Here is a 24,707-nt window from a genome sequence, read left to right on the forward strand (position 1 = left end):
ATTCTTTATTGTCCTTCAGAGTGCTTAATTAATTAAATATATTAAATAAATAAAACGTCAAACATCAAACATAATTTTTTATAAATTAACTAGAAGAAATAATAATTACCGTTAAATATACATAATTATTAAGGTATACATCAATCTGGCCAAATTTCAAGGTTATTATCGCCAATAATCGGCAAGTGACTATGTATGTAAAACACCTTCAATCCACAGAATTCGCCAATGATGCTGTTTATACTGTACTTGGATACAATAAAATAAAAACGACTTGATAATTTAGTAACTTTTCATATAACTTATTTATTTTAAAAAAAAGGAGTACATCTTGTTAAATATGGTACACAAAAATTACAAAAGTGGCAATAACTAATGTACCACAAATATACATTATGTTTTGTATTTACTTTATAATAATATATCACTTATACTTTTATTTTATTACAAACACTTAAAACTAAAACCAAATTATAGCCTTCAATGTATTATTACAAAAAAAAAAAAAACCTAGGCTACTTTAATATTCTTATGAGTTATGAATGAATGGATGAATGAATGAAAATTATAAGGGCAACATTTTTATTAAGTAATATTACCAAATCAACGCATATCAAGTTTCGTCATGTTTCTCTAGACAAACAAACCTCACGAGTATCATTTCACGTTTTATTCGTTAGCCCCTTGTTGTCATGAGTAATGTCATTCTTTGTACGGGTGAACTTAATTTAATTAAAGGAATGTATGTAAACTTCGAATTTCCACGACGAAAATTGCACTTGTCAAAAAAAATTGTGACCTTTATAAACATTTCAATTTGATTTTCAAAGCTGTCTAGTTAGTACTTGCCAGCCAAAACCGACGCGCAAATAAATGCCTACTTGAAAAATATGACATTACCCAAGCGAATGCATTCTTCAAAAACGCAAAATGTTGGGATAAAATTTAAACGTTACATATTATTATATTCATCACCGGAATAAACATCTCCAAGTATTTAATATTTAAAAAAATATTATATATTATGTATATATTTTAATATTCAAATCGAAAACTGGTATGTATTCTCTCAAACTCTTCACTATACATATGTATAATATATAAAATGAAAAATCTACATTCTTACTAGTAGTGCAAATGAAATGTAAAAAAAAGCATAAGCACTGTGCAAAAATACATTCAGACATATTAAATATACATCGGAATATTCTAAGCAGGCGTCGAAACAATTTAATCCCGCAGCATCAACGAGTGCTCCTTGATGTGTCCACCGTCGCCTTCCGAGACGAAACGTTTGCGACCCCTAAAACAAATAAAAAAAATAGAAATATTAATACAAATACATCTATAAATAACAATAAATCAATCTTTAACCGTTTGCCCGCGACCGTCTTCTATGGAAGCTTTGGGCGACAAGTCTGTAGCGCGGCTGTCTTCCATAGAATTTCTGAACTTTGCACGGGATTTTAAGCCTTACATGCACCTATTTCAACTGTTTTAAGGTTAAAAATTGGTTGAATATATTAATGAGAGTTGAATGCCATCTATCCAATTTGCTTAAAATGAATATATACCAGTCAAAATTAGTTTTTTGTGGAACCATACTGAAACCTCGTTTAAGTGACGTCACGTCTTCATACAATTATGAAGAATGATTATTTGACAATTAATCCATAACTACGAGATATATTATGTATTTTATTGTTTAAAATAATACTTTGTGTTAATTAACATATCTGGTTACTTGAGTAAATATTAAAATCTGTATTTAAGGTCGAAAACTCGATTGCCAAATTCGCGAAAAATGTGCGCTATATTTATTGCCGCGGGCAAAGGGTTAAGAGGTTTCTTCACAGTAAACTTCCCGGACATGCATACAACAAATCCTGAAAGTTCCGTCGTAATCGATTGAGTGGTTTAGCAGCCTATACGAGACAGATAGACAAACAGACGCGCATTTAAATAGTCCCCATTGGGATACATCTGCTTAAGACAAACGTTCCATACATAAAAATAAATGACTTGTATACATATAATCGATCGATCTAATTATAATAATCAAAATCAAACCTGGTCGGCATCTTATGGTGTATACGTTCAGTGAGCAGCTTCCGAGAGTCACATCTCTCTATGAAGCGATTCAGTGTGATGTAAGCCAGCGGAACGTCCAGCACTATGTCAGCCATGTCGTCGAACACGCGCAAGAAACCCTGAAAACAATCCGAGGCCGAACTTTAGCGGAAATTTTCGACCGTAATATAGAACGGAAACGTGCGGAAGAAACAAAAAGCATCATATTATTGTTATTATTATGTATTAACCCTCGAAATGTTCGTCCTGAACGTTCACTAATAAATATAAGCATATCGAGTTATTATACATACTCTTTCCATCATGTCTGTAGTGACGATGCAAGCTTCGGCGAGCTTTTCCAGTAATTCCACAAGATGTTGTTCTACCTGACTGTTGACGGCTTCCAGAGCCATAACGACAGTCTGAAACGATAGAGTAAAAATTGTTCCGTTTCCGAAAAACTCAAATTCACAAGTTTACACGGATTCACACTCACCTCATAAACTAATTCGTGGTGAAAGTGGGGCACTTCTAAATCGCGCACACACCGCAGAGCCTCCTGCACATCACCAGAACTCAGGTACTCTTTAAGGAGCATATTCATCTGCCTCACGAGCGACTTCACAGGCCTGAAAGCGATCCGGAAAAATCAATTAACAACCACTCTCTATATTTGTATCATTTTTATTCGATTGCAAATGTCAGACCTGAGCCCGCCGCCGATTCCCCAAATGGTATCCAGCCTGACGAGGCCATGCTTCATGGACAGTAAAGTATTCGCTTTGGTTAAAGCTTGCCTGAAATATAAACAACATGCGGTATTATATCTCAGCACGATTTCATATATTACTCGCTTTGAAACGTTCCGTTTAGTAAACAAAATACGTACTTGGCATATTGTGAAATGTTTTCAGCTTGTTGTTGTGACGTGAGGAACTTTGGTGGAAGACAATCGTCAGCTACACAACGAGCGATGAAATTTCCCAATAATTCAGCGGCGGCCGGCTGATCCAAGACCATGTCGTCTAGGTTTTTCAGCAGGTTTTCAAATGCTACAAAAAGTAAAAAAAAAAAAAAGAGAATATTATAAATCTTATGTTCATACCTTCAAGCAATTGTCTGGAATCATTTTAAAGAATTGAAAATAAATTCAAGTGACATTTACCGTAAGCTATATCCCTCTCGGAGAATAAGTGTCCGTAAAAGTCAGATATTAGAATGGAACACATCTCTCGATGAGACGGCTTATGGTCCAAGCCCATCTCGACGATAATTTCGCACACCTAAAAAAACAATTTTTGCATTAAGAAAACAAGCAGATCAAATGAATCAAAATAATGAATCTCAATTGCAGTAAAATCTTACGACGTATCGATGGTTCGGTGAAATAAATTCAGAAAAACTTTCTAAAGCTTCAGTAGTATCTGCATTCTCAAAGTACTCCAGGATGATGGGCTCGGCTCTTTTCTAAAGACAAGAAATATTTACCAAAAGGGATGCATTTGAAGTACACATACATTCAAGTAACATAACACTACAAAAGATAAAATCGTTTTTATTTATATTAGTCAAGATTTCAATACAATTTGATTAGGAACTATCTCCATAACTTAAAATCGATCATTAAAGTTTCGACTGGCCTAGAAATGGCATACGAGCTAAATGTGGTACCCGTAAGGATCACATTCTATTCAACGAGCCACAGCGTAGTGCACTAGTAAAGCTATTGCATACCAGTAGATAGGTCGTGAGTTCAAGACCTAGCCAAATACGCTGCTGGCGAGGTCTTGTAATTATTAAAAAAACAAAAATCAACCACCTCCTGTCAGAATTTTCCGATTATTCTAGCTTAATTGTTGTGACGGATCCAATACATCGTTATTCTCCCCCTCAATTTCTCGCAAATTCGATTCATTAGCATCTCGAATTTGATGATTCTTATAAAAAAAAGGTAATTCCTGTCATGCCATGTGATGTATGAATGTAAAAAAATTAATAAAATAATAATGCATGTACATAGATGTACAGCTGCTAAATATTAAATCGTTTTTTTTGTTTTTTTTTTTGAAAAAAGCTGTTTAAATAAAGCCAATTGTGTACTATTAGAATGGATAAAAGTGAATATCGCTGACCAAGTTTAATTTAATTGAAAACGTTTAACAAAAACGAGAAAACTCATTTGAAAGTGTTCAAATGGCTGGATATACCAGATATTGAGTTCATATTTGATAAGATTTCAATTTGATATTAGGCGAGATCGAAAATAAGTGTAGTAAAAAAAAAGTTCTAATTATATTGATGACCAAAATATGGCAAATATGGCAAAGTATGAAAACGATCGGATAAGAGGCAAACTTTTAAGGTGAAACGGTGAAACGTAAATGAGGTTTGTAAAAATGAAATATTTCACCTTTTCACATAAATTATTTAATTTCCATATCTTTATTAAATCCGAGAAATATTCAATTAACAGATTTCCAGCTGAAAATCCAAGTTCTTTGATTACCAACAAAAACCTTCTTTCCACTTTTCAAAATAGACTTCAACAAATAAGCCCAAAAAGTTCCCCACCCATTCTTAAATCGCAAACACACAGAATCGTACGGCACGGCATGCCTAGGTAGACTCTAGCTATGAAAATATGTGTCTTCACGTCATTGTTATCAAACCATTGTCAATACAAAGATAAAATATCACCAAAAACCATCCAGGAGGTGAGTTTTGGTCTGGATCGCCATTGCATAGATCAGGCGTGCTAGCGTTTTTTTTACATGTACAAAACAATCTCAAAAAAAAACCAAGTGCCACGCAAAACTCTATATCTGCGCCCTTAGTGACGTTCATAATTTAAAAAAATCAAGTAATGAATTTAATCTATGTAACATTCTCAAACTTTCAGCAAATAAAAACACCACATCATCGATTCGTCAAAATTGGCGTGTCCGCATGTCATTGGTACGATCTTAAGTTTCTCAAATATAGAAATCACCACTATCGATCACTCTGAAACCAGTCAATACCAGGATGAAATATCATCGAAAACACTCCAGTGGGTAAGTTTTGGCATGGACTGCAATGGCATATATTTTATTTCATTTTATTTAAATTGGTACACATACGAAAAGACAAACATAAATGAAAATATAATATTCCATGTACAGTGAGTACCATATGGCACCACATTGGACAAGCTAGCGTTTTTTTTCCACGTGCAAAACTATCTTAAATAAAACCACCCTGTGTCTGCGCCCATACGTTTTAGTATTGTTTATAAAAGAATCATCGCCAGCTTCGTCCAATTCTACATATAACCCTTTCAAAGTGTAGTCCCAAAAATAAACACCAAAGTAAAGAAAACAAAGACAAATACCTGAAGATCTTCTCTGCTGAGAGCTGGAAATACTATTTTTAATTCTATATCTTTGTTGTTGCACGTTTCAGAGTCATAGTTGGGATCGTTGAAATCTTCGTATTCCTCTAGCAATTCCGAACCTAATTTACCCCACACTCCCTTCCCGCCGGCTCCTCCTGAAACCAGAAAAATGAAAAAACCATTATACAATGTTGAAATTCAAGCTATTTAAACTCTTGGCAATAGCCGGAGAGTGCAACCTAAATGTCTACACATATGTATGTTGTGCTCGTTTGAAACGCATACAGATAAGCAAGATAAGCAAGCCCACCTTATTTTATTAATATTAAGACGGCCCAACTTTATAAATAAACTTCCCCTTAGAACAAATTGTCGACGGCATAAGGCAATCATCTCATTGCTACCGGGCTAATGTTGAGATTAGTCGACCTCGTCCTCGGGAAGGACGAGTGTCCTCATCGTCGTCATCATTGTGTGCATTCGATAGTTGAACATACATATATGTATATAATGCGATAAAGCGTGCAAACATCCTGCAAGTGCATCCGAAAATAAACACAACCACAAAGAGCTGACATGTTCGGATTTAGTCATGTTGTGTTTATTTCTAATGCGTTCTCGCAACGGTGCTACCGCGCGCTACTAAACGATAGCTGGTTGTTGGTTCATTGTGTTGTTTAAATTCATTTCGTCGATAACACAGCATACAACTTTTTGCTTTTGAAATTTCAACTCTAGGGGTAACATTTTTTTAACCACTTTATCGCCATAAGCGCACCGGTGCGCGCTCCTTCGTAATTAAGGCTCTATGACTTGAAATTAATTTTGGTTTCTTCGGTGACATCTAAATATACGGTGGCCGTCACCGCATCGAAAGATCGAAATCTTTATTGCTGCGTACGCACCAAGCCAACGAACATCCCCAGTACTTTTAAAACCAGTAGCGTACAAAATATCGAAATAAAAATTAAATAAAAAAATTCAAATTAAATATCAAAATTAAAACTATTATAATTATATTAAAATTAAATTCAAATATCAAAATAAAATAAATTATAATCATTATATTAAATTGAGATCGTCGTACAGCCGACAAAAAGAGAGAGAATTTCACCACACGCCACTGATATACATATACATACCGGTCTCCGTGACGAGACAGAATGTTAAATTACAGAAAACGCAAATATCGGAGGGCAAAGATCGAAAATCGAAAGATCAAAAAAAAAAAATGGTGCATGGTAAACGGTACATACTCACTTAATTTGCGGGAGCAGGATACAACAGGAACAAGAGGAACAGGCTTTTCCTCCCGTATTAATGTGCGCGCGCAGAATACAGGAGGAAAAGCATGTTCCTCTTGTTCCTGTTGTATCCTGCTCGCGCAAATTAAGTGAGTATGTACCGTTTACCATGCACCATTTTTTTTTGATCTTTCGACTTAAGATCTTTCGATTTTCGATCTTTGCCTTCCGATATTTGTGTTTTCTGTAATTTAACATTCTGTCTCGTCACGTAGACCCAATATAATAATCGAATCGGTTTCTACAAACGTATGGCAATTAAATGGTTAATGTCTAATCCAAATCAAAAAACTTTAAAAAATAACTTATACATATGTCATTACTAAATAGCGGACCCAGGGCGCCGTTCATTGTTCAATTGTTGTAGATGCATTGTTAAAGGTTCGCTGAACCTTTTTTTTTTTTTGCACTTTGCTTTGTAAATAGAGCCAAACCGCCCCGATTCGTGGAAAAAGCACGGTCTCTATCCGCGCTCTAATCATTACTATAGGGCGGATAGTTATTGGGCAATTTCAAATAGCAATACACGTTCCAACAGTGCTAAATGCAAAAGAGCTAATAAATAATTTTTCTATGAAGTTGACAATATCCAAAACGCCACAATTGACATTTTGGCCTAATGAGGACCGTAACTTAGTCAATACCAGAGATCGGTGTCAAAGTTTTCTATGAATTATAAAATTTTACATTTGAACAATAAACGGGACCTTGGTTATCCTACCTCTAGTGATGATAATTCATAGCCAAATTTCCAGGCGTTGCTAAGATCCCTTCCAAAACCCAAATTTGATAGTAAATTGGAAACTGCATTCATTTTTTACTTATTTACTAACCTCTTCTTACTTTCACTTACGATTATTACTAATTACAAGGTTTTTTTATTATTAGTTTCACTTGTTATAAAGTAAATACAGTGCGAGAGAGAATCGGATAAAAGTGGGCTAAGTAGATGCGTCGCGCAAAGGGTTCGAGAGTTGGCGCCTGCGCAATGGCCGTTACGAGCTAATTATAAACATGGCCGTGTTTGTAAACATCACTGACACATATGCAAGATCCCCCCAATTCACTTTCGATTATGTGTACAATATTTGTTTACATCATTGTCTCAAGTGTACTAAGTATAACGGGTGGTTCCACGACGAAATGTCTAATAAGTTAATAACACAAAGTCCGCGACAAAATGTTTACGCAACATAATGTTCAAACAAATTAGAAAACAACGATTTTTTCACTTTCCTCTTCTTATTTTTTTTTTCATTTTGTTTCTTATTCTTTTGAATAGACTCAATTGATTGATATAGACTAGTGTTGGTCGTTATAATTATTTTTACAGTGTCAATTGAAAATGCTTTACACAATCAACAGAATTACATAATTACATTATTAGCCAGCAGCATAGCTCGGACGGTAAGCTTCTGCTTACCGTCAAGAAGGTGCCGAGTTCTATCCCTGAATGAAAATGAGTATGCTGTTGATCAGACCTGGATTTGTGACTCCAGGTTGATCGTTTCCTATCAGAGTTTGCCAATTTTCTCTAATTTCATTGTTGAAACGGTTCCCGGAAAAAAAATTGGCTAAAAATCCTTCCTACCTACTATGTCACCACTATTTGAAATTTGATTGATGTACAATAAAAATTTATGTACAATTCATAGATGTCTCGTTAATTTGCGAGTTTTTTCAGTGTCTCTCAATTCAACGACTTATAATAAAAATGCTGCATTTGTATTTGTAATTGGCCAGGATGGCGCATTGGGATTTACCTGTAAGGCCTTCCTGGTATATATGTAAAATAAAAATAAAATAAATAATATTAGAGTATTTTGTCGTGGACCTTGTGTCGTTGAACATTCTGTCCGTAGACGTTCCGTCGTATTACGGTTGGGCGACCGCATTTGAGACAATGATGTATGTTGCAAAGTATGTATTTTTTATTATATAATAAGTTATTAAAAATACCATAACTATCGTAACGATTTTGAAATACGCAATCGACTTTATTTATATGTAAACAAGAAGACGAGTAAACTACTTTTAGATTTTATGATTGGACTGTCAAATAAATACACGCATGTTATTTGAATTATTAAATAAATAAACATCAATATCCATTTCATTTGACGACTGCGATTTCTTGTTAGTACGAAGGATTCAAAAATTCTTATGATGATCATTTTGTTCGTAACCATTTAGTCGCGTAATCGTTTTATCGTGGACGTTGTGTCGTTAAAAATATTTGTAGGTAGATGCTTTGTAGGTAAACGATTTGTCCGTAGACATTTCATCGTGACACCATAACGGGTCTGTCTTCCCAAGTATTCTTAAATAAATAGTATAATCTGGATGAAACTTAGAAAGAGCTGAGGAAATATGTGGAGTCAATTTCGCAACTACTTAATAATGACTCGATCGAATCACTAACGAACGTATAAATTCATGTTTGCGACGAGAATGGCTCATCAACACCCAATATGTGCAAATTTGATTTGAGAATGGCTCATAACAGATTTGTCAAATATCAGCTCTCTCCTCAATTTGACCTAAACATGAGAAAAAATGACGGTAGATACAATCAATCCTCTGTAGAAACTTAGGTAAAACGTACAGGCTATCTCTTTCACCGTCTCTCGACCAATAGCATTTCGTATAAACAATAGAAAATTTTACGTACGAAATGCTATTGGTCGAGATGGGGTGAAGAGGACAGCATGTACGTTTTACCTAAGTTCCTACAGAGGATGCATTATATCTACTATCATTTTTTCTCATGTTTAGGTCAAATTGAGGAGAGAGCCGATATTTGACAAATCTGTTACCCCAAATTTTATTAATTTAAAATATATAAATGGTATGTAATGGAACCACTGTGTGTACTACATATGTACATTATATACTGGAGAGCGCCAGCCAAGCTGGGGGGCAGGGGGGAGAAAAACGATATAAAAATGATTGAACGACAGCTGCAGCCGTCTACAACGACCCTGAGACTCCATGTGTATTTGTATACCATGCACATAGCACTTATGTACGTGTTGTGTACTTGCCCTTTCATAATACATTACTTAATACTGGCCTATAACGGAGCTAAACTCATAAAAACCGAGGCTGATTTAAAGTATCTGCAGACAGATTCGCAGGACAAGTCTCGTAACAATTTGTCTTTTTTAATATCGTAAGCACCCCACAGGAGCAAACAATGATAATTTAAACTACGACTAATGTTTGACAGTTCCATTAATTTCTTATGCAAGATGTTATATGTATATTCTTGACATAAACCCATTACAATTTATTCTCCTATGATCAACCTAATTACATTTAATAAAAACACTCGTCTCATAGGCCATACTCTCAGACTACAAAAAAATAATTACCTCAAAATAAGTAGAGAATCATTCTATTCAAATGTTAAGTGGTTAATATTTAACTATTGAATTGGTGACTTGTAGTAATCTAAGCCATTTTAAAAATAAAATTGATGATTTCCTTATAATGAAAGGGTTTTTATAGTTCTTCCTTTTATATTTTTATGGTTGTGGCTATTTGCAGGTACTATATCTGCGACAGGCGCAAAGCCTTCTGCGCATGTGCGTGACTTGGCGGAAAGTCGAAAGATGTGAAAAATTAAAATCGATTCGTCGACTCGTCGTTAGCGTAGATCTTGGTAATTTATTTATATATTTATTTTTACATAGATATATACCAGGAAGGCTTGACAGGAAGACTCAATGCGCCTTCAATTAATTATTACAAACAATACAGCATTTTACTATACCATAAATCACTGTATGTCCAGAAGCTGAATAACACGACATAACAATTAATCAATTAATTAATTAAAGAATTAATCCATTGAGACATCTATGGATTTTAGATTATGTACATAATTTTTTTTACAAATTGTACATACAATAAATACAGAAGATTTGTGACAACAGGAAAGATGATTTTTTTGCCAATTTTGAGGAACCGTTTCAATAATGATCAGATAAAATTGACACACTCTGATAAGAAACGATCGATTTGGAGTCACAAATACCCCCAAATCTAACCATCAGTATAGCGGATCGAACCCACTGATCACTTGGTGCTAAACATACACGCTACCATTGAGCCATACTGCTGGCTGGCTGGTTATCTATCTCTTTCATCATAATGTAGCTCTGGCACATGGTAAAGATCTTTCAAACCCCGACCTATGTACGTTAACGACGAGTCGACGAATCGATTTGATTTTTTTCCATCTTTCGACTTTCCGTCAAGTCACTTACTTTCCTTCCAGTGACGGCCACCGGTCACAAAGCGTTGCAGCACTGAAACATTGCACAAAACTAGAATCCCCATCACCCCGCCTATTTTTGACAAGAATATCAAAACGTAAAAAAAAACAATATTCTCTTGGTGGTTGAGGGATCCATATAAATAAATATATATATATATATATTTAGCCAGCAGTTTGGCTTAATGGTAGCCTATATATTTAGCACCACTGAGAACAATGGTTCGATTCATCAAACTGCTGGTTAGATTTGGGGGTTTTGTGACTCCGAATCGATCGTTTCTCTATCAGAGTTTTTCCAATTTTATCTGATCATTGTTGAAACGGTTCCTGAAAATTGGTAATATATCATTTCCTGTTGTCACAAATCTGTGTGTATAATTTGTACAAATTATGCACAGTAATCTGATATCTATAGACATCTCTATAATTTCGTGTTTATTATGTGTATGAAAATATTGTAATAATAATTGTGCACAAAATATAAAATAATCCATAGATGTTTCTATGATTATTATTTCTGTACTTCATTAATTATTATATTATATTGTTACGAACGCCGCGGATTGAGCGAATTGCACTTAGACCAACGGATATCTGTTATCGGATTAACTAAGTGCTTGCACTTACTTCCAAGGATTATATCTGGACTCTAAGTGCATTTAGGCTAAACAATGACCGTTATTAGTTATTTCTCAGAATCGGCACGGGGAGACCCAATGTCGTGGAAATAAATATTCGAATACGTGACTATACAACAGGTAAACAGATTAGACGTCCTGAGAGATCTACCCTTTATAAGGCGGTACGTAGGCGATATCATGTCATTCTGGACTGAGCACAGCCAGTGCGTGTATCTCCTTAATCATCAATAAATGCTGTGAAACGACTGTTGGCCTTTTACTTGGATCCTCCACCCACCCCTACGCAACAATATGTATTCTGATTGTATTCTATATATGTTATCGTATACTCGTCGCATTGGAGCGATCTTTAATGACGAGTGTACATTGATTGTAATAAATAAAAAAATAAAGAATTTATAATCAAAACGGAAAGTTACAGGGGTTGAAAGTTTACGTACTTTATGTTTTAAGTTTAGAATACTTTCGCCGATGTGAGTATTACATAACGCATACAAAAACAACAGCGACGAAAAGTTCAGCGATAACAAATCTATTTTTATATTAACAATTCGAATTTGGCCGACCTCATGTGTATTAAATATATTAAAGAGCGCGGGCCGCTAAAATCGCACATTTCCGCATTTAGAATGCGCTATTCACTGTCAAATATCTATCTAGTCCAGATAAACAACCACAAATACTAATAACAAGTATCGCATTCGAATTTACTTTCAGCACACCCCTCTTCGATGGCCGTAACCCAGTCGTAGTACAATACATACGTATACACTGCAGTGCAAACGTGCGACGACGATAGAAAGGGAAAGTTTATCCGTCTCGCTCTACTCCAACGCAATACCGGCGAGAGAGAAAGAGACGCCAACAACATTCGTGCGATCAATTAAAATTACCATAGCGTAGTGCGTACGATACATGCCCAGTTTAATTTTTATTTTTAAACGAGGGCGACATCTATCGCCAGCTGGTAATCGAATTCAAGGACAACGTTCAAATTTAAATTATGTGCACGTCGACTCGTTTGTTTATTTTTCACTAAAACGCATGCAATTGTTTTGACCTTGAACGAAATGAAAACATTGAATCGTCAGATAAATTTTCCAACTCTTCCGAGTCGTGAATTTGACTTTTTTTTAACTTTTAGATAAACAATTAATGAAACAAATATAATAATAATAAAAATAAGGCATTTTACTCGTGAGACAAATCTTTCGACTTCGTAATCGGTGAATCTAGGGTTGCCAACAGGTCTCTTTTTATTTATTTATTTGGAAAATTTACAGTTTATAAAGTTACATAGATTGTTAGTAAAAAAACATAATTATGTTAAGTAAACCATTAATAATTTTCACATATAGGTAAAAAAAAAGAAAAGCTCAAACATTTAAAATAAGAAACAAAAATGATAATAGAGTAAGATAGTTAGAGAAAACAAAAAGAAAAAAATAGAAATAACAGTAACATAAAAATATCAAAATAATAAGAATAATAATATGATAAAAATTATGAAATAATAAAAATAATATAATATATAACAAAAAACAAAAAGACAAAATAAATACATCAAAATAAAAATTCATAATCACAATCGTAAATTTTCAATAAATTAATCATCGAAAAACAAATTTGCAATAATCACTCTAGCTTGTATAGCATTAATATTAAATAAGTCAAACATGGAAATTGTTAAAATTAGTGTGTTGACGGTGGAGCTTGCACGCCAGATGAATGAGCTTCTTCCATAATTAGAAAAAGTATTAGGTATGTAAAGGAGCTCATTACATCTAGTCATTCTATTTGGTACATGCAATGATAGTCTGCTCAATAATTGAGGACAGTCGATCGAGCCGTTAAGGATGTTCAAAATTGTTGAGATGTCAGCTATCTCCCTTCTTTTGACAAGTGGAAGTAGATGCTGACACCTACAAGCATCTTCATAGGAAGTATAGGATAATCCAAAACGGCTACTGATGTACCTCAAGAATCTCTTCTGAATGCGCTCCAATCTGTCTCTTGCACCAGAGTACTCTGGGTTCCAAACTTGGGATGCAAACTCAACAATACTTCTTACGTATGCAGAATATAGTATTTTGTATGATTTAATAGAAGTAAAGCATTTGGAGGACCGGATGACGAACCCGAGGGCCTTCGACGCTCGAGCTACAACATTGTCAATATGTTTACTAAAGGATAGATCAGAGTTTAAAAAGACTCCCAAATCCCTAATTTCCGATACCCTTGTGAGTCTAAGTCCGTTGATTGAATGAGGAAAGTCAACTGGACAGTTTTCTGGTGAAGGTTATGCAGGAGCATTTTGCTACATTAATTTCCAACTTATTTATGCTGCAATAAGCCTCTAGCCTTATAAGAGAACATGTTCTATTTTTAACACAATTCTTTTGTTCTCAATCTTTTTTATATTGTTGCGTAGGGGTGGATGGAGGATCCAAGTAAAGGGCCAAAATCGCTTCACAGCATTTATTGGTGATTAAGGAGATCCACGCACTGGCAGTGCTCCGTCCAGAATGCCTTGATATCGCCTAAGTACCCTTTTATAAACGACAGGTCGCTCCCTGCATCTTCGACGTCCGTTTACTTCACCTATTGTTATAGTCATGTACCAGGATATGCATTCTCACGTTTCAAGGCACTCAGTCCCACGCTACGCGCTGTCAGTTCTGAGAAGAGACCGGGTGCCGGTGCTAAGCCAATTCGGTGGTCTCCTCTGTTTAGCCTACTTGCACTTAGCCTGGAGATAATCCTCGAAACCAATTATAACGGTCGCAAGAACGCGATGTCTCACGCTCGTCCAGATTCTGGGAAATAGCGATGATACTCGCGGCGGCGTACGTTACAATATTATACTCATAATGTTCTCTTTTTCAATTTTGACAATAATTTCACGCAGTCCGTACTATATTTTCTCTCACAATATATGAGAGCGGAGAGGGGAGGCAAAGCCGGCAACACTTTTACGCGAGGCAAAGCCGGCAATATTCTATTAAAAGTGAATACTCGTATTTACTTTTAATAAAATATTTTCCATGATCAGCGGACAGTGGACGAAAGAAAGAAATAAGTTGAAAATTTCCACCGGGGTATTTTAAGCTGGTCTACGTGACGAGCCAGAATGTTACAGAAAACACAAATATCGGAAGGCAAAGATCGAAAATCGAAAGATCTTAAGTCGAAAGATCAAAAAAGTTTACCATGCACCCTTTTTTTGATCTTTCGACTTGAGATCTTTCGATTTTCGATTTTTCCCTTCCGATTTTTGCGTTTTCTGTAATTTAACATTCTGGCTCGTCACGGAGACCGATTTTAAGCATCTAATATATAATTTCGAAAGAAACTTTGTATGTAAGGTTTGTTGGGAACATCGAAAAAAAAAATCAAAGTTTCTATGACGACGATATCGATATCGTTGAATATTATTTATTTTCGATACAAATATATTTAATAAAAAAACAAAAGAATGTTTACTATTAGATTGATTTGCCATGTTTAAACTGTTTATATTACAAATACCGAGCGAAGCCGGGTAAAACCACTAGTAGTATGTACATATATAATTACAAAAATATTTTATGTTCAGAATTTTATAAAGAAATAATAGAAAATAAGAAACTTTTGGGCCAAATTTGCAGTGTTAATAAATATAGCACTAGAGATGATGAAATTGAGAGTGCGAATGGAGATTTTTTTTTTATTTATTTACATATATACCAGGAAGGCCTTACAGGTAAATCCCAATGCGCCTTCCTGGCCAATTACAAATACAAATGCAGCATTTTTATTATAAGTCGTTGAATTGCGAGACACTGAAAAAACTCGCAAATTAACGAGACATCTATGAATTGTACATAAATTTTATTGTACATCAATCAAACTTCAAATAGTGGTGACATAGTAGGTAGGAAGGATTTTAGCCAATTTTTTTTTTCCGGGAACCGTTTCAACAATGAAATCAGAGAAAATTGGCAAACTCTGATAGGAAACGATCAACCTGGAGTCACAAATCCAGGTCTGACCAACAGCATACTCTGAAAAATTCAATTTCATTCAGGGATTAAACCCGGCACCTTCTTGACGCTAAGCAGAAACTTAACGACCGAGCTATGCTGCTGGCTAATTAAATTCAACAATTAATTTTTAAGCGCACTTTTCATGTTCGTAACTACAAATGTGCCAACAATTATGAGTGGTCTAAGTCAAGAAAAAAATATTTAAGTCGATTTTATCGTTTAATATCGCTTATATTGTAATATGTCATTGATTAAAAAAAAAATTCTCGACACTCATAATTATGGGCACATATGTATGTTCCAGTTATTATGAAAGTGGAATAAGTCATATAATATTTCGTTTGAGATAATTGGACTTTTGCGTAAATTTGTTGTAAAAACTATTTTGATACTACATAAAAATATATGTATACATTATGATTATTAGCCTTATAGATATAATCTTGCCTGTACTGTTGGAATTTTACGATTACATTGCAAAATGGTATTTTTTGGTACCTTAAATCAGAGTATCGCAACCTGGTGGCCACGGCTCTTATACCGTACGCGCCACTTTGATACAACGCATGCGAGCGAGATCGCGTGTGAGAGAGAAAACCGATGTTAGTTAACGTTTTGTCACCTATGTATGTAGGGACTAGCTATATACATATTTATATACGTAGCTGACAAACTCTACGATTCGTAAACAACTTGTTCCGCGAATACCAAAGGTTTGCGTAGCTCTGCCTTAAATGACTTATTTCACTTTAATAATAACCGGAACAATTATAAATATGTTTATATTTATAATTTAATCTCTTTTCTTCTTTTATAAGACATTCCCTTATTTGTTGTTTTTTTATAATTTGTAATTATTGTTATTAGTTGTTTGTGTATATACATATATATTTTGTTTTTGTTGTCTAATATCTTTGGTTTTTATTTTGTTTCTTTTCTTTTCTGTTATATTTTTGACCATTGTGGCGCATTAGGAATTCCTATAATGCTACAATGGTCCAAACTTTAAATAAATAAATAAATAAAGAAAATTGTAAAAAATAAACATTTTCCTTCATTAAATTTTCTCTTTTTTTTGTCCACGACAAAAAAAAAAGAGAAAATTCCCCATTTTTATTAGCACAGATTTTTATTATTCGAGAAGCTCATCTATGTAGTGTAATCAAAATGCATACATTGTACGAACAATTGATACAAAATCGAAAACACGTCAAACGAGAATGAAAGAGAGAGAGAGAGAGAGAGAGAGAGAGAGAGAGAGAGAGAGAGAGAGAGAGAGAGAGAGAGAGAGAAGTTCTTAACTTTCACCTTTTGATACGGTGAAATGAAAAGAGAAGCTTTCACCACGCCCAGCACTAAACAAGCACATTAAATACAATAAACGACGTTTCTGAAGTTGTTGTTAATAACTAGAGGTAGGATAGCCAAAGTGCCGCTCATTGTTCCATTGTTGTAAATCCTTTGTAAAAAATGTTCGGCAAACCTTTAACAATGCATTTACAACATTTGAACAATACGCGGCACCCTCTGGGTCCGGGCTTTATTAATAACTAGTGGGATCTGCACAAGTTGCATCGAAGTGCATGCACTTGTGCGAGTTTGTGCAACACGTGGGGACGATTTAAATGCTAAATATAAAAGAGCCTTGTAAAAAAAAATAGTATACATTGTGCAATACGAGCTGAAGAGTGAAGACTGGTGCGACCGCAATTTTTTCTTTGCTAAAATATATCTTTTCGCAGAAAAGTCTGTATTTTCGCATTAAATTCTAATAATGTGGCAAGTGCTGTCAAACGGCAACGCTTTGAGACAAAACTGTGTTTACAAACAAAAACCTGTTTTGCTCCAAGAGTTTCCTTCGTAACTTGACTAAAGCTGATGTTTGTTGTGTTCATAAATACATACAGTGTACTCTCGATTATCCGGGTGCGGATTATCCGTGCTTGAAAAATATATATATTTTTTTAAATTAATTAAATTTTGTTCTTATATGATAATGAGACGCACCGATTGATTGCGACCGTAAACATGCGTGTTATTTGAAACGAATGATATCACACAGAAATGTTTTTCGTTCCCCTTTTAAATGTATTTTAATATTGCGCCAATTCTTTCAGTCGCTTTTGATCATCGAAGAAGTAACAAGTGCGTGTATTCAAATGTTTAATTATTATCAATTATAATACTTTGTGTATATTTCAGATTTACATACCTGTTCGAAATATACATAGTTAAACAAAAAAATAAGTTAGAGGCGTTCGCGAGAGATTGTGATAGTTCTGCAGGTCCTTCGAAACGAAAGTATGAAAATGTCAAGATACGAAGATTTGGTTGCAACTATACTCATATAGTTAAATCAAAAAAGAGCAGAAGGAATACCAATTAGAGGTCAAATGTGTATGGAAACAGCCAAGTTTTTCCATGAAAAATTAGAATTAGTAGACAACTTCGATGCTTCGTCTGGCTGGTTGACTAGATTTTTTTATATTTTGGCAACAGTAATACTAACTATAGGTACTAACGGCCACACATCTGCTTAACTTTAAGCGTTTTTCTTAATAAATAATGAGTATTAAAATTATGAACCAAAAATTTGTGTTGTTAATATGATATTATACTCGAAACCAAGTCAAAATTTGATGATTCGGATTATCCGTGTTTTTCAATTATCCGTGCCCTCCCTCCCCAGCATTAGCCCGGATAATCGAGAGTATATTGTATATCACATACAGCCTTATTTGAAAGATTTTGCCTTCGATGCGTCTGTCGTTAAATTGCCTAGAGCTATAGGATTATTGAAAATCAACAAGCACGTGATTTCAATATTAAAGATAATATAAGCAAAATTTTCAAAAATGAAATCGAGAAAGGTTCATTTATGAGCGTTGATTACATTTCATGTCACACTATTTGGTGAAACAAAACACTTCCCAACAGATAACAGTATTCTTTCGGTGCTAGTGAAAGTGAATACACAAACCGACAAACAAGCAACGAGACTTTAAAAGTTGAAAAAAAAATTCGCCCGCGGCGCTAATTTTTATCTTCTAACCATAATTTTTGTATCTTTTTATCATATAAAAACATTAACAATTAGTGACCGCTGTGACCTGACAGGTTGCCCCAATGCGTATCAGCGTAATAAAATAAATTATCATACATTCATCTCATCCAAATAAACTCGTGTCGAATCTCATGAAACTGTACAATTCATCAACACGACGAACAAACAGGTACAGATGCTCCCCCAAGATCACATTGAGGAACCGGACAGCCTCTACAAGAGACGACTCACTGAAGGCAAACGCTCTCACTACAATACATAGATTGAAGAAGTCGACGATGACGCAAAGCTCTACCACATTTGGAGCTCAAAATTTTAGCTCTGATAAAATTGTCCACACTTCCCTTTAATACTCGAAAGAAGTATTTGGAAATGGCAACAATCCTTGTCGAAGATTGTTACCATTTCAAAGCCTAGGAAAATCAAAAAAATTTTCTACATATTGTGGAGAGTCTCTGAAATTGCTATCTCTTTGAGGATTTAGATATTCGTGCGTCTTGCGGTCCGTTCAATCCGCTTCCAGCATTACATTTATATTGGTTATGTTCATTGTGGTTTTTTTTTTTATTAGAACAGTAATGTGCGGTTGTTCTTGTGCGATATTCATGAACAACCGTCTCGTTCTCCGACGAAAGGGTCTCTTAGACCAGTGCTTCCCAAATTGGGGGGTCGCGACCCCCTGGGGGGGCCGTAAGATTTATCACGGGGGCCGCGAAAATATTCAGTAGAAAGTACAAATATTCATTTATGAATATTTTTGTGAAAGTAGGCGAGTTCTTTTCCGAGAATGAAATTGAATGGTTAAAATGTGTTGGAATATGTACTTTAATCACATGGCCGAATCGATACCATTTTTCAAAAAATATTTCCCAAACTTGAACGAGGATGAAAGGAACAATTGGATAAGAACACCATTTGCCAAGTCCTTAAAATATGATCGTATTTACGTGAACAGCCCAAGAAGAGTTGATCGATGTCAGATCAGATAATTTGCTTGAAGTGGAATTTAATGCTTTGCGAGTTAGCATTTCTGATATTGAACCCGATATCAATTTGTTATGTAAAAACATGCGACCTCATCTATCGCATTAAATTGTTTCATGTGCATAGTTTTTTATTTAAAAAAAAAGTTTTTAAGCAAGTTCCTATAATTTTGTGCTGAATATAAATATGTGTACTATAATTGTAATAATTACTGCCAAATAAACCTTTTAAGTAGAAAAAAAAAATTTTTAGGGGCCGGGAATTAATTCTTTCAGATTTAGGGGGCCGTGACATGAAATTAATTGGGAAGCACTGACTTAGACTGTATTCGTTGGGGGGGCGGTGGCCTCATGTTGAGGGCTCTAAGGGTTAAATTCCCTGACCTTTAAAGGTCTGTTCATACTTAACAGCACTGCACGGCTTCAGCACTGCACGACTCCGTTTCAAATATGTCATTTTATTACATTTCTATTCATATCTACCTACACGTCGCGGTCACGTCACGTTTACAGCAATTTGGCCGAGTGCAAGGCAAAATCGGCTTACTTATACATTAGAGGCCATGACGATACGGCGCAATATTGCTTACGTCGTATTGTCGAGTACTTGCAATATGAATGCATACACGTGCATTCGTAGCTACGCGTCAGAATACAAGTCAGAAAAAATGTTTCAGCGTTTATCGAACGAAAAATTATGTATAATCGCGTTGTTGTTGGAAGAAGAATCTCAAGAAGGCAATAAAAAGCACGGAGGCGTTTTGATGTGCATCCCATGATTTAAAAAATAGAAAAACCGAAGGAGAGTTTTGGACACTGTATAAGGAGTTTGTGGATGATGGACAAAATTTTTTTAAATAATTCCGTAAAAAATTTAAATTTTTTTTAAATATTTGCGCCAAAACCATGTCGAAAGATTGAACAGCTGTCAACTGTCACTATCGATAATTGGTCCAAAACAGCAAAGCGGCAGACTCATGGCACGTAATTCGCGTGTATATTTCCACGATGGCCAAAAAAACGGATACGATACGTTGACGGATATTGCTGTAAGGTATGAACAGGAAACGTCGGGTACTGCTGTAAGCCTGCCGCGGCGTAAACGTGACGGTTGGTATGAATATACCCATACAAAATGTACCAAAGAATACTTTTCGTACGGCCGGATACCTGCTGAAGTCGGTACGTGTTGACTAGGTATGAACAGACCTTAAGGCGGGCTTAGAATATTTATATGGAGGGTGCAAATTTCAAGCTTTGCATCGGGTTCCACATTGTCAACGACACGCCACTGACTGACTGACGCGTTTCGTTTCATATACCATCAATGTACGTCGAGTACGTGCATAGACTCGCTCCCCTCGCCAAAGAAGACTGGAAAAAGTTTCAGTTGGCAGCAGTGTGCATGAACATACGCACACAAGTGCGACTCGTCGGAAGCGGGAGTCGAACGTGTTGGTGTTTTTTTTTTTTTCTCTTCTTCTTCTTATATTTTCGATGCGCATTACGAAACCGGCCGCAACGCTGAGCGAGACCGATCCGGTTCGTTTGCGCAATGCGAACCAACGAACGAACGAACGCAATATGAGAGCGCGCAGATAAAAACAATGTGGCGGAAAAAGAGCGAGAGTGGGTGCGGTGCGGTGCGTCAAGGTCGTCACCGACGACCAAAACAAAAGACGTGTCAAAACACAAACATAACCAAAGCGAACGAACGAACGCTCGCCATGTGGCTGCTCGAGCGTCCAACGCCGGCTTCTTTCGCATTCGTCCGCCATTACGACGCTTTGCAAAGACGCTCGCGAGCAAACGCGCCATGCCCGACATAAAGGGGGTGTGTCTCACAACATGCGCGTATATATATATATATATATATATATATGTATTTATGTATACATGTCAAACGATATGGGTAGGATGGTGGGTGGTGGATGGTAATCACCCTTCTTGGGCAGGCCTCGTCCGTGTCCGTTCCTCGGGCGGCGACTGTTCTTCCAGCTGCGGTGCTGAGGGAGCGGCGCCGCCCCCTCGCGACTGCTTTGGCGCAGGGTCTTGCGAGCTCGTCTCCGCCGCCCCTCGAGGATGCCGATCGCAGGCACGGCCGGGGGCGCCATCACCGCGCCCGCCCCCGCGCCCCCCTCGCCCAGCGGGTCCACGTCCACGTCCGCGTCCACGTCCACCTCCACGCCCGACAGAGCCTGCTCGTCTTCGGTGCTGCTCATCTCCGAAACACGTAAACACGAACGCTAAACGCTGCAGGCTGCACGTCAAACTGGCGCGGCCGCACACCAACAACTGATCCAAACATACACACACGTCGCGCGGGCACCCGCTTCCGCGCTCCAAACCTCAACAAACCGCTTGCGCAATTACTTCGGTAAACGGACTACTAGTCATATGTGAACCAGTCACAGGACAACCGGTCGCTCTAGATCGGTCACACGTGATCACCCGTCACACTAAAACTGGTCACGAGAAAACTGGTTGACCGATTTTAGTGTGTGACTAGTTTTAGTGTGACGGGCATAGATGTATAATACATAGATCCGCCCTCACGGTTTATACTGGTCTCCCTTTTGGCGCATGCAAAATACATGGCGCATGCACACTTTTCTCTCAGTAGGTTAGTAGCTTCTAAGTAGGAAAGGTCGAGATAGATATGCGGAGATCTTTTCATCTTTTCGTCACTAAATGAGGGGTGCGGGGGGTTTAACTAGCGGGGAAGTGATAAAAACGCCGACCGGCTGCGTCGTAGGGAAAAAAAACTTTTTTTTCCCCAACTTCCCCCCCCCCCCCCCCCCCGCTAGTTAAACCCCCGCACCCCTCAGTTAGTGGCAACAAAATCTCCAACGAAATTTGTATGTAATGCCATATCTATGTAGGTTATTCTAGATCTATGGTGACGGGTGATCACGTGTGACCGATCTAAAGCGACCGGTTGTCCTGTGACCGGTTCACATTTGACTAGTAATCACCGAACCATTTCTTCTACTACGCTACTTGGTTGCCTTACTTTATTTTTATTTTATTTTATTTATTGAAAAATCAACAGACAACAAGATGTAGACATGCATAAAAACAAAGAGTAAATGTATAATATATATATATATATATATATATATATATATATATATAACCAGCAGCATATCTCGGTCGTTAAGCTTCTGCTTTGCGTTGAGAGGCACCGGGTTCGATCCCTGGGCCCGGGCCTCGAATGAAAATGAATTTTTCAGAGTATGCTGTTGGTCAGACCTGGATTCGTGACTCCAGGTTGATTGTTTCCTATCAGAGTTTGCCAATTTTCTCTGATTTCATTGTTGAAACGGTTTCCGGAAAAAAAATTGGCTAAAAATCCTTCCTACCTACTATGTCACCACTATTTGAAGTATGATTGATGTACAATAAAATGTATGTACAATTCATAGATGTTTAGTTAATTTGCGAGTTTTTCAGTGTCTCGTAATTCAACGACATGTAATGAAAATGCTGCATTTGTAATTTGTAATTGGCCAGGAAGGTGCATTGGGATTTACTTGTAAGGCCTTCCTGGTATATATTTAAAAATAAATGAATAAATAACGTCCCAGTCCAATTACAAATTTTTACAAAGATAAACAAATGAAAAAGATAAATACAAGATAAACAGATGAAAAGGAAAAGAATAAAAGCTATAACATGACTAAATAGTACATTGCATAACTAAACTAAAGTATTAACATATTGGAAAAAGGTTATAAAATAGAATAGAAGAAGAAATGGATCAATCGGTCAAGATTCTCTTGATGTTAGTCCTGAATTGATGTAGAGAAATACCGAATGGAGCAACCTCATTCAGCTCCTCGTTAAACATACGATAAACACGCTGCAGATAAGAATATTTTTGGGAATTAGTATTGAAAGGATTAAGTGAAAAGAGTGCAACGTGTCTACATAGAATACCTAACTGGGATCCTGAAATCAACCTTATTTAGTAAATCAGAACAATCAAGGGAACCATTTATGAGCATAAAGAAGAATGTAGCATCAGTAAGTCGTCGCCTGTCAGAAAGATTGTTAAAAAATAGGATTTTTAAAATATCGGGAACAGTAGAATGGGTATAGGTAGGAAAAAAGTAGCGTAAAGATTTAATAAATTTAAATTGGACTTTTGAAATAAAAATAAAAATACTTTGAAGAGAACCAGCGACGTGGGTTAGTGGTTAGCATATATGTTTTCGAACATGGTGGTCACGGGTTTCAATCCCATTGGCTGCTACTGACCAGACCTTGGTTTGTTTGTGACTCTAGGTCGATCGTTTCCTACCAGATTTTGCCAATTTATCTGATTTTCAATGAAACAGTTCCAACAAATTGGCAACCTCCTTTTCGAGTTTTCAGCATCTCAAATTTCGCTGATTCGTATAAATAACGCTGCAAATTTGTACATGAATGTCTCGCAAATTTCAAGTTTTTCAGCATCTCGAAATTTGACGATTTGTATACAAAATGCTCCGAAAATGTAAGTTTAATCATAAATTTATCTATAGATGTATCTATGGATGATTGGATTATTACGCACATTGCGATCGTCCAAAAGACAATTTTTGCCGTGAAAATCGGGAATACGGAATATTTGGCACTCGAATTATTTTTAGTATGATGGACTTTTCGGCTGCTAGATGTTCCGTTAAAGAGATTTAATGACTTTTGGGCACAAAGCGATTTTTCCGTTATAGAGATTTGGGCACAAAACGATCTTGTACACGTCAGTAAAATCTCGATCACGGAACATCCAACACCCGAATATTCCATCCATCTGGAGATACACACGCGAACTATCATACTAACGATAAGTCGAGTGTTAGATATACTGAATTCGCGATTTCCGTGGCAACGACTGTCGTGTGGGCGATCACAATGTGTAAAATAATCCGATTACCATTTTGATCATATCTGGCAAGAAGTCGATAAAAAACATGTCCT

General features: G+C 36.2%; 2 protein-coding genes across 3 annotated transcripts in view; one reads left to right on the top strand and one right to left on the bottom strand.

The window, feature by feature from the left end:
* The window catches only part of LOC143913612 (uncharacterized), a 374,023-nt gene that overhangs the window by 72,108 nt on the left and 277,208 nt on the right, over positions 1-24,707 (top strand). The window lies entirely within an intron of this gene.
* On the bottom strand, positions 279-21,889 carry Pdcd4 (Programmed cell death 4). The gene is made up of 10 exons (XM_077433497.1): positions 21,688-21,889; positions 5,444-5,601; positions 3,439-3,540; positions 3,239-3,356; positions 2,963-3,125; positions 2,781-2,870; positions 2,570-2,702; positions 2,385-2,495; positions 2,071-2,210; positions 279-1,303 (listed from the first exon to the last, which is right to left on the bottom strand). Exons 1-10 carry the CDS (start codon positions 21,857-21,859, stop codon positions 1,231-1,233), a joined length of 1,260 nt encoding a protein of 419 aa, XP_077289623.1. The 5' UTR covers positions 21,860-21,889; the 3' UTR covers positions 279-1,230.

Source organism: Arctopsyche grandis, chromosome 6 (assembly GCF_051622035.1).
Source record: "Arctopsyche grandis isolate Sample6627 chromosome 6, ASM5162203v2, whole genome shotgun sequence".
Classification (NCBI taxonomy): Eukaryota; Metazoa; Arthropoda; class Insecta; order Trichoptera; family Hydropsychidae; genus Arctopsyche; species Arctopsyche grandis.